This window comes from Mirounga leonina, unplaced genomic scaffold, assembly GCF_011800145.1.
Source record: "Mirounga leonina isolate KUSES-001 unplaced genomic scaffold, KU_Mleo_1.0 Mir_205, whole genome shotgun sequence".
Classification (NCBI taxonomy): domain Eukaryota; kingdom Metazoa; phylum Chordata; class Mammalia; order Carnivora; family Phocidae; genus Mirounga; species Mirounga leonina.
Window position 1 is genome coordinate 921839 of NW_023270515.1, and position 12294 is coordinate 934132.

The 12294-nt window shown below is 36.6% G+C and overlaps 1 protein-coding gene across 2 annotated transcripts in view; it reads right to left on the minus strand.

The window, feature by feature from the left end:
• Positions 1–12294, minus strand: part of BRWD1 (bromodomain and WD repeat domain containing 1) — a 110303-nt gene that overhangs the window by 46294 nt on the left and 51715 nt on the right. For both annotated transcript variants that reach the window (XM_035028874.1, XM_035028875.1), the window contains exons 18-21: positions 11870–12055; positions 9610–9793; positions 5861–5954; positions 1935–2066 (exon numbers count right to left, since the gene is read on the minus strand). In XM_035028874.1, coding sequence (XP_034884765.1) covers positions 1935–2066; positions 5861–5954; positions 9610–9793; positions 11870–12055 — 596 coding nt within the window. The remainder of the gene's footprint in view (positions 1–1934; positions 2067–5860; positions 5955–9609; positions 9794–11869; positions 12056–12294) is intronic.

Here is a 12294-nt window from a genome sequence, read left to right on the forward strand (position 1 = left end):
GGAGTGGGTTCAAGAACATTTTAAGTGAAAAAAGTCAAGGGCAAAAGAGCATCTATAGTATGCTCTACCTTGTGTACAAAAGGAGAAACAATAAAATACACACGTATGAAGAAAAAACACAGTAAGCATAAACCAGAAACTAGTGAGGATAGGTGGGAATGTTTATCATAATTACCCGAAACTATTAAGAAAGGGTTAAAACATGCTCGATTTACTATAAATAAGAAAATACTGTAAAAAAAGTCTCATTACAGGGGCGCCTGGGTGGCTCAGTTGGTTAAGCGATTGCCTTCAGCTCAGGTCATGATCCTGGAGTCCCAAGATCGAGTCCCGCATTGGGCTCCCTGCTCAGCAAGGAGCCTGCTTCTCCCTCTAACCCTCCCCTCTCTCATGTACTCTCTCTCTCTCATTCTCGCTCTCTCAAATAAATAAATAAATCTTAAAAAAAAAACAGTCTCATTACATAAAACAAAATCAGCTAAATTAATAGGCTGGTGATAATAGCAGCTAGCATTATTGGATATTAGGCACTGTTTTAAATACTTCACAATCAAATAAGTTCTCACATCTCTGAGAAACATATGTTACCACTGACTGCTTTTATAGATCTGGCCAGAGGCACAAAAAAGTTAAACAACTTGTCCGAGTGGGAGAATTTAGACTTAATCTCAAACCCTGTGCTGAACTACTACTTTAATGCTTTGTAACAGAATTAAATGAATTGTTTGTCCATCCATATGAAACATTTCAAACCTCAAAACATTACTGATTAGAAAATATTAACATTCTATTATTAAATTTTAAAGACTCTTTATAAAAATATTGGCTTGCCCCAAAAAATCAAAGTGAAGACCCGTAATTCCATGTGATTATTCAAAGTCAAGCAAAGGGGTTAGAGAAAGGTTTAGATATGACAGCAAAAGCACAAGCAACTAAGTTAAAAAAAAAAAAAAATCAACTGGATTTCATCAAACTTCATAAAACTTTTGTGCTTCAAAGGAAACAAACCATCAAAGAAGTGAAACGCCAGTGCCCTGAATGGGAAAAAATACGTGTACATCCTGTATCTGCAAAGGACTCATATCCAGAATAAAGAACTTTCACAGCAATAAAAAAAGACAACCAAACTGAAAAATGGGCAACAGATTTGCACAGACATTTCCCCAAGGACAGACAGGAAATAAGCACATGTTCCACATCATTAATCATTAGGGAAATGCAAATCAAAACCAGTGAGCTACCCTTTCACACCCACTAGGATGGCTAAAATCAAAAGTACAGACAATGCCAAGTGCTGATAAGGATGTGGTGAAACTGGAATCCTCACACATTACTGACGGGAATATAAAATAGTGCAGCTGATTTGGAAAACCTTTTAGCAATTCCTCAAAAGATTAAATCATAAAGTTTCCACATGACCCAGCAAACGAACTCCTAGATAGATACCCAAATGAAATGATACCTTATGTTCAATCAAAAACCTATTTGTTAGTAAGCTGCATTATTCCTTAGAGCCAAAAACAAGTATAGATACATGTTACACATGGATCAACCTTGGAAACATTAGGCTAAGGGAAAAAAGCCAGTCACAAAATCCTATTGTATGATTCCACTTATATAAAATGCCTAGAATAGGCCAATTCAACCCACAGAGACAGAAAGTGGTTGCCAGGAGCTGAGTGAGGTGGGCTGGGAAGTAACTGCAGATGAGTCTAAGATTTCGTTTTAGAGGCAATGAAAATATTTTGAAGTTAAATAGTAGTGATGATGGCACAATTCTGTTAATATACTAGAGCTACTGGATTATACACTGGATGGTAAGTAGCTCAACAAAGCTGCTAAAAATTCATCCTAGTCTCTTGGCAAATTCAAAGGGAAGAATTAAGACAAGTTACTGAACATTACTTTACATAATTTAAAGTTACAAGACTCACATGTCTCATAGAGCTTGAAGATTCATTTCCAGAAGATAACTCAAGCCGGCCAAGATTTCTTCTACCATAATTTGGGTATTTGCGCCTGCATGTCCTCTGCCTAGACTGTGACAGCAAAACCACCGAGTCAGACTGAAACATAAACATGCAGACGAAAATCAACACCCAAATAAGTACAAGCATCAGCAAGATGGGCATTTTTTCAAATTCCAAAAGGAATTTAAGGCAAAAATAAAAAATAACAACAGTTCAAATACACACACACACATAAATTAAACTTGGCATTTTTACTTTTAAGGTACTTAGAAGACATGGTAAATGAGGCACATTAGATCAGCATTTTCCAAACTAAATTTTAAGTTAACTGTTTTGGCATTAATAATATAACAACAACCAACCCAAAAGAGATACCCCTTAGAATATATATCTTAGAAGTGAAAGTATATATTCATATATTATGATGCTGTCACCAACATTAAGGAACAGAGGTATAGAGAAATATCTGAAATAATCCTCAAATATTAACCCCACTTATTTCCAGGTTTTAAATTTTTAGAAGATTTGTTTTCAGTACTTTTCAGCTCCACTTGAATTTTTAAAATATATTTTATCAAAACAATCTTTAAAAAGCATCCAAATATAATACACTGCATTGTTTTTTAAAAGATTATTTATTTATTTATTTGACAGAGAGAGACACACAGCAAGAGAGGGAACAAAGCAGGGGGAGTGGGAGAGGGAGAAGCAGGCCCCCCGCAGAGCAGGGAGCCCGATACGGGGCTCGATCCCAGGACCCCGGGACCATAACCTGAGCCGAAGGCAGACGCTCAACAACTGAGCCACCCAGGCACCCTGGCTGCATTTTTTTTTTTTAAAGGGTGGAGGGAGCCTGCTATTCCTCAAACACCCAAGTTGTATGTGAAATCACTCAATGAAAGCACATATTCCTTGAATTGATATACAAATTAATTTTCACATCAGTGCCTTCTGTGTGATAATCACTGGTATCTATCTTATCATTTCAGTATGCCACTGGCTGCTTTTAAAATGAATTGCGCTTTCCTTAATTTGTCAGTACTGATTTTTGTTAAAACAAAAACTCCTATTAATGAGTTTCATGACTGAAATTTGTGAACACAGGTGGACCAAACTACCATTAAGGACAAGATAATATCTCAAAATATATTTTTTAAAAAATAAGTTTGAGGGCATCTATCTAATAAACCTATAAAGAACTGTAGGCCCAAGATAGGAAAAAGAGTGCAAACAACAAAAGAAAAACCTAGACTTTCACTCTGGAAGAGGAAGCTGACAGGTTGAACAGGTAAGCAAAACACTGACAGATTAAACCAGTTAGGCTAACAAAAAATTGCAATTCAGAGCCTCCTATGTGTGGGAGAACACTCTAGGCTTTGGCTATTCGATCAAAGGGTACTGCCTAGCCCTATCAGTAAACTACAGATGAACAGTAATCCAAAGGAACTATAGCCCCATCCTTGTTTGGATTAAGGCAATACAGGCTTGACAGTGGCCCTAGCAGCTTACCAGAAGCAAATGTAAAACTTCTCCAGGGGAAAAAATATCATCCTAGGCTTCCAATTATCTCTTAACATTTAACATTCAGTCAAAACCACAGGTAACAAAGAAAATGTGATGGTAAAAAATGAGAAAAAAACCAACAAGCAATGGAAACGGGAACAAGATATTAAAATAATGAAATTATCAGACACGGATTTTTAAGAAATTAAAATAATGAGAACTTTAGCAGAAAACTGGAAGCCCTAAAAAAGGACTAGATAAAAATTCTGAACTGAGAAATACAGTAACTAAAACTAAGAACACAATGGGTTTAACATCAGATTACACACACAGCTAAACAGAACTAACAAGGTGAAATCGAGGTCAGAAAAAAAATTCAGAAAAGCAGACAGCAGCCTAACAAAAGGGAATCAGCAGTAAAAGTCTAATATACACGTAACTGCAGTGTCAGGAGGAGGGAAACATATACTATGCAAACACGAGCCAAAGGAAAGCTAGCATAGCTGTATAAAGAATTTTGAGAATAAAACATTACTAGAAATAAGGGGTTAGAGTACTGAGAAAAGGTTCAATTCAGTAGGGAAAAAGGAAATTCTAAATGTGTACGTAACAAATAATATAGCTACAAACCATATAAAGAAAAACAAGTAGAAAGAGAGAAATCTACAAACATAATGAAATTTTCACACATATTACAGGTAGAAGTGCAACCATTCTGAAATGGCACGGGGCATAAACTACCAAGTGGAATATACACATATCCTATAATCCAAAAATTTCACTCCAAGGCATGTACTTAAAAGAAACACGCACAGAGATACCAAAAGATATATACAAAATGTTGAAAGGAAAATTATGACTAATAGTCAAACATGAAAACAACCCAAATGTCCTTCAAGAAAAGACTAAGTAGCAGCATGTTCATCAAGGGAATACTATACAGCAATGAAAACAGATGGACTTCATCTACTCACCGCAACACAGACAAATCTCATCTAGCCAAATGACTAAGCCAGATACAAAAGATTGCATACTGCAGGATTCCACTTAGGTTAGTGTTTCTTGACATTTTTACAACATCACTACCCTACAGGAAACTCTGAACTTTTTCCTAATTTGCTCCCCCACAAAATGTAATGCCACAGACCTATGTGGTCAGTTTATGTATGTATATAACTGGGCTTTGTATATAAGATGGTTAAGTATAAAGCTTAGACTTTTTACTCAAAACAGGATTAAGAATCCTAATTTTTCAGTTAGAGATTAAATTGAAAACTTTAAAGCACTTCACATTTAGCTTTATAACTATTCCTTGAATTTTAATATAATTTAATTGCATAGACTATATCAAATAATATATCCAAATTAGAAAACTATGAATACATAAGGAACAGCAATGTAATCAAATTTTTAAAAATCTTCCAAAACTTATTCTTCCAGCAAAAGTAAGACAACTGAAAAAATTTATTAGTTTCTTAAAAATTATTTTAGTGAATTTAACTTTCAAATTTTTTTCATGAGAAAATATCCTAACTCAGGCCAAAGATATGCATTCCAGTCAACATGTTTTTTCTTTTCATACTTGACATAATGAGTTAAGTCACTTTTAAATTAAACACTATTTTTACTTCATTCTCAAAGCCCAAGTCATATACAAAATTATCAAGCATCAAGCTGAAACGACAAGGCATGTCATGGCAGCTAGGCATGCACAGGCCATCTGTCATGACATGCCTTCAAGACTGAGAGGTCAACTGAGAACAAGTCCTGGAAACACAACCACTTTCCAACAAAGTTCTATAGCACTGATCTTGCAAACATTGGGCATCTTCCATGAATCAATGTTAATACTGCTCATGTGATGCTCATGAAAATCAAGAGAAACTAAATATTAAGGAATGAGATTTTCTTTGGGACAATGAGCTTTGGAGGGTCACAAATCATTGTAACATCTAAGGTTTTTTTTTTTTTAAACGCATCATCAGGACAAACTTCAGAAATAGACAAAGCTAACCAGCAGTTTTAAACAACAAATGGTTGGCTACCTGTGGCAGTCAGCGAGTGGGAATGGACCTGAAATGCATGCAATGGGCTTGTAATGTTCCAGTTCTTAACCTGAGTGGTCATCAGACAGGAGTTTTCTAAAATCCTTTAGCACTGTTAGGTATTAGCTATGTCCTTCCCTCAAGTTTCATTCAGACTACTCTTTCCTAACAGCTGTACAACCTTATGTCTACTATTTTAAATCCAAAACAGAAGACCTTGAGCAGGAAATACCCTACTTCAGGCAAAAGTTACTAATACTCTCACTGATCAAAAAAAAAAAAAAAAAAGTACAAATTCAGTTTAATTTCTAGTTATTCCTAAGAAAACAGAGTTTAGGTTACCTTTTGTGTGAGCTGGAGAGTCTTCCTTTTCCTTCCTATTATATAAAGATTTCTTTCCTCTTCACCTTTCTCTATTCTGAAGTCTTCCAACTTCCTACAAATATAAGTATCCAGTTATATTGGTTAGTGAACTGATGGATAAAGTAAAGGATATAAAGAGGAAAAAAATAATCATTATGATTTTGGGCATAAGGTTATATACTTTTTAAATTAATACAGAAAAATTTTAAAGTTATAATAAAACAAACCAAGCTATACTTTATGTTAGAAATTTAATATAATCGCAGAGGCAGTTAGAAGGTCCTATGTTTCATATTTTTTTTTGAAGACTTTATTTATTTATTTGACAGAGAGAGAGCACAAGCAGGGGGAGCGAGCAGGAGGTAGTAGGCAAAGGGAGAGGGAGAAGCAGGCTCCCGGAGGATCAGGGAGCCCGATGCGGGGCTCGATTCCAGGACCCTGGGATCATGACCTGAGCTGAAGGCAAACGCTTAATGGACTGAGCCACCCAGGCACTCCCTATGTTTCATATTTAATACAGAAATAATTGTTTATATTTTCACTGACCCAGTATAGCCAACTCAAACAGGATTTTTCATATTAGCTACTCAAAATCTCCCTATGAATTTTCCAAGACTGCAATTACTTTCTCTAAAGAAATAAAAGCAGAATCCTACTCCAAATTTATTCAAAATGCATGTTTTATAATTTGTAGAAAATCAGAACAGCAGTGTTACTAGTACTTCTAATCACCTCTCTCTCTCAACTCACATGATACAAAAGATTGTTACTGTGACCAATTTCAAAACAAGGGAACCCCCACCATGAGGAAGGTACTGAAGTTCTTTTTCCTTCTCCATGGTTAGGGAATTCAAGTGACTGAATGTCCTTTTTCTCTAATTTGAACATTGCTGAAAACATACAGCTTTGTGTTTGTGTTCACTTTAAAACCCCACCTGGGCCAGTTTCAAAACTGACATATTGGCCATAATCCAAGATACAAGCAGATGCTCAGGAAGAGAATATGCACAAATGCCCTAGTTTTTACCTTAGGGCATTTTCCTCAACGTACATCTCCAGCCCACTGGAGATGAGCAACACTGAGCAACACTGTATCTACAGAGCAGCTCTAAATCAGACTCAGCCCTTCACAAGTGGTCTGTGTCACCAATTTTATGTGTATTTAAGGAACTATATAAGGTCTTCACTCGCAGCCAAATGGAATTCTACTCCATAGCTGTATGCTTCCCTTTGTTTTGAAAATGAAACTACATACACTTCATTCTCAATAATAAAGCAAGGGAACACTCTAGGCCTTCATGAGTATCATCTTCAACTCTGTGCAATTTCATGGCTAAATGAGATAGTCAGTTAAGAAAAAAGATAAAGATCACAGAATTAGCATGAACAGAATGAAGAGAGCTTCTACTATTACTGAATTAAGACAAACTACATGCCTGGAATCCAGCCCTAACCAGAACTGTGTCTACTGGCAAGCAATACTGTTTGCTCAACATTCTGCATATTAGGGTCATTGATTGATTGTCTCACACTTTCATCTACTACCTAAGTTTTTCACAATGGACACATACTACTTTTATAGTTGGAAAACAAAACTTTAATTTTCTCTTGATCCTCATCAAATACCACACTAAGAAAACAGGTAAAATTCCTATTGCTCCCACTAGAAGGACTGTCATCAAGAGCACTGACCATTACTAGATTACTCAGCATCTCCCTTACAAAATCTCACATGTATTTTAGAATATAGCACTACAATGAGCTACGCTCTTCTTTGGGAAAATTTTATTATAGCAGACAGTAGTTGATGCAAAAACTCCATTCTCCTTTTCTTCCTTTGAAACAGAACCTCAGTTTTTATCTAGGCTGTTTGCTGCTCTAAATACAAACTATCACCTAGCCTCCTCTGTAGCTAAATACGGCCATATGACAACATTCTCACCAATGAGTTATGAACAGAAAAGGTCATGTCCGACTATTAAGGCTGCTTAAATGAAGTCTCTCAACAAGAAATGTCCTTTTTGCCTCCCTCTTCCTTTTTCTGGCCTAAATCTCCACCTCCATCACAAATGCAGATATTGATGGCTACTGTATAAAGTCCAGCTATCCTGGACTCTGAGGTGACTTTAAGCCTGGAAGCCATACTCCCAGATGGAGATCAGAAACAGGGGAGCCTGAGTCCCTGATTAACCAGGGAACCATGATTCCAGCCTAAAACTATTTCCAGTCTTCCATGTTAAGAGAATAAATATATGCCTGTTTAAGGAAGTATTCTTCAGATCTCTCCCTCTTGGTACTTGTTTGCTTCCCTTGGTTTTGACAACAAAAAGTATCCCAAAATGACACTTTTGGTTCTGATGACTATGCAACTCAGACACAATTTTAAGGCTTAATTATAGCACAGTACATACATGACGGTGATTTTCTGTATTTCTCATCCCAATACCAGATTTTGCTTTTCATTATTTTATCGTGTATTTGTAAACATTCTTAAATTCACCATACAATATGTAAGTACTACATCCCTCCACCAATCACTGAAACTCTTCTGCCTAAACACATGGAGGACATACCTTTACAAAATAATCTTCAAAGTATTAGTTATTATGAGACATAACAGAATACTGAACATTTCAGATATCAGTGAAAAGCAACATTTGCTACCTCCATTTCATTAACTCAAATATCAGCAGGTAACACCTCAGTAGAAAGAAAGACCCTACTGCCCAGACTATAATTATAAAATATTTCCCACTAAAAGAAAATCAGGCTACTTCAAGAACGATTCTACATCCAGGATGAGAAATTCATAAGACGAACCTGTAACACCTTGCCATGCCTGATAGCAGGGGCACCACAGAAGGATCCTACCGTCATTTCAAAAGGACTCAGGAGGTACCTTGAAGAGGCTCCTCCTGGCCAGAGATAGAAAAACTTAATAAGGATATTAGAAATAAGCTAAATCACAGCAGTGTGATTTATACAGTGGAGAACACAAACTGGTCATTACTGGGGGTGAGAGTAAATCTTCATTTTGAAAGTAAATAAAGCAAAAGAAGCATCTATCTTGTCTTTTTTATATGAACTTTACCACTAGATAATCAAACAGTACATTTGGGTAAATTTCTTTTTTAGAAGTACCCACTGTAACAAAGACTTCACAGAGTTGAGCGATCGCTGTTTTATGGCCCCTAATGAGTTAATGAATCTAGCCAGTGAGCACCAATGCCTGCTGGCGTCATGGAAAGAGAATATATATTACGTGCCTTTTGACAAAATTATGCCACTGAAGAAACAGTCTTGCAAAAGAACTGAAAATAATTGGAAATTTAAACACTGACCAGACATTTGGTTCTACAGAGCAATTATTTTTTTAAGGTACTGATAATGGCACTGTGGTAATATTAAAGACAATTCCTTATCTTTTAGAATTAGACATATTTATGAACAAAACAATACACCTGGGATTTATTTCAAAATAACACTGAAGGGAGAAAAGCGGGTATTTGTAAAGATGGAACAGGAAAGGTTAAGAAAAAATTTACCACAGTAAAAACTTGAGAACAATTTCGACATTTTCCTACCACAATTAAAATAGATTCCGACCCATTACTAAAATATATTTATATGATTATTTATACCACTAATGGAGTAAAAAACATGTAAATAACCATATAGATATATTTCTGTAAAAAGAAAACAATATTAATAGATATCCTAAAACAAACCTAAATATGCCTAGTGGTACCTCTGGTACAACCACTCTTCGTTTCCAAGCCTGCAGGTCACGTTCTGTAGCAATCTGACTACGAGGAGCATTCTGATGCATTTGACGAACACCTTCTACTTGTCCGCTACGACGCAGACCAATATTTGGAGGGGACTGGATGTCTAAGCTCAGTCTTCTAAAACCTGCAGGAAAATTGTCAAAATTGATTCCCAAATTTCAATCTAATATGCATTTAACACATTAATAGGCATATACAGTCCTAATAAGATACACACCAAAAATACAAATCCAAAAAACTTTGTAAAAATCATAATGTAACTATCAAAATACAGAACAAACATTAACTTCAACTTCTACTTTTATTAGACTTCCTGAATCTTTTAATGTACAGATATTTTCTACTGTAATGCTTTATTTGCCATCCTAAAGGCTTTGTCTTCTTCAGAACTGTACACTAAAAACACATCTTTTTGGAAAAATTAGCATTGCATGACAGTCTCCTCAAACTGTGGTGGCTTCATAACAAAAGCGCAAACACCAACATTACCTCTGACTTTAAGAGATAATCTGAGCCACTCAGGCAGGCAAGCCGCCAGAGTGGATATTAAAACTTCACAAAATGCAGACTGGGGAAATGCTGGCAGCACTTGAATTGGAGCTGAGAGAGTGGACAGGGCATCGCAGACAACAGTGAGCCCCAAGCCTGTGCAGAGTTGATCAGGTGGGCAGAGGAGGCAGGACAACCCCCCATGAGTGGAAGTCAGCAGGATGAAGGATGGAGAACAACGGTGTCCTAGATAAAGTGCTTGTTTTATTAAAATACTGTATGAAGGGCCTCCTGCTATTAACGCAACAGAGAAACTGGGAGCTATATCCTTGCCTGCAGGAGCCTATAAAATTCTACTCCAACTCTGCCAGCTCTCCTGGGCCAGGGCAAAATCCACATGACTGAACACAACCCCTGCATTCTTCTAGGTACAGCACTCTGTTTACCAATCAAATGTGAACCAACTTGCATTGCACCACACTTCATCTACTGAAGAGAACATTATATGACCCTATTTTGTTTTTTTGGTTTTTTTTTTTAAGTAGGCTCCACATCCAGCATGGAGCCCAACACGGGGCTTGAACTCACAACCCAGAGATCCAAGACCTGAGCCAATATCAAGAGTTGGGACACTTAACCATCTGAGCCACACAGGCACCCCTTAAAGGCCCCGATCAATCCAAATATTTATATTAAAATATACTGATATTTAAGAAACATGTTTTGAATTGAGAACCAACAATAAATTCTAAATTTAACTGCCCAAGTTATAGTATTATTCTCCAACAATGTGAAAAAAACATATGCACAGGTTATTGATCACATCACTTCGTAAATAGCAAGTCTGAGAAATAACTCAAATGGTCATAAACATTAATTACAAAGAACAGTTATTCCACAGAGTGGGGTACTATGAAGCTATAAAAAAGGATGAGCAAGTGCTGTGAGTGGATATGGAGTGATTTCTAGAATATATTGTGTCAAGGGGAAAAAGCAAGGCAGAGAAGAACACAGCATCAACTTGCAGTATTCCTGCCCAAAATATTTAACCTGTCTATTGGGAGAATTTGCTTTTTCTTTTCTGTAGACAAGTGGAAACATTTGGCAAGGAAAGGTACTGAAATTAGCGGCCGAGTACCCTGAGTAACTTCATTAGGTGTGACATGGCAGGGATGACCTCTGTGGCACTTGAGGCTTCTCTCATCTTCCACAACAAGTTTCCATTTGCATAACCACGGTCTGCTCCCCTCCAGTACTCTCACTCCTAAAAAGTAACTAATACTATACTACAGGATCAAAAACCTCACCCCGAAAATTCACTTCAAGCCTTCTGGTTCCGTAAGAAACATTTCATGCTCTACCCAACTAATTTTTTTTAACTAAAAACGTTTAAAGGGAAACCTAGAACTGTAGTTTTCCTTAAAAAACAAAAAAACAAAAAACAAAAAAAAAACTTTGTTCTTTACTCAATACAATTTTGTAAATACTCTTATTTTAGAGCAAAAAAGGTCTTAACAGCCTTTCAAAGTACTTGAAAATCAAATGTCCATTTGCTAGTACATCATCAACTTCACACCTAATGAAGTTACTCTCAGACTACTAAAGTTATAAAATAGAGTTAAAATTTTTCACATTGCATGTACCTGAAAATTACTTCATTTACTCTTCAATTTCAGCCATAGTAAGACAAAATATTTCTCAGGTATTTTACCTCTTCGCGGTGTTTCTTCCCCACTTGGAAGTCCACCGGGAACAGTATCCTGATCTGCTCCCATTCTCTGATCCTGCTGCTGCTGCAACTGTCTTATCATTCCATCAAGAACACTGGATTCTGGGCTTCGTTCTCCATTATCATTGGTTTGTAGGCTTATAATTTGTTCAATCACCTCTCCATCACCTGTAAATTCACAACCGTAACACAAAACCATGATAAACATGAACAGAAAAACAAACTTTCAGAAAACTACAATTAAAAATATTAGCAATTGTCAGATTTCTTTTAAACAAATAAGCAACTGGGGCGCCTGGGTGGCTCAGTCGGTCGAGCATCTGCCTTCGGCTCAGGTCCTGATCCCGGGGTCCTGGAATCAAGCCCCACATCAGGTTCCCGGCTCAGCAGGGAGCCTGCTTCTCCCT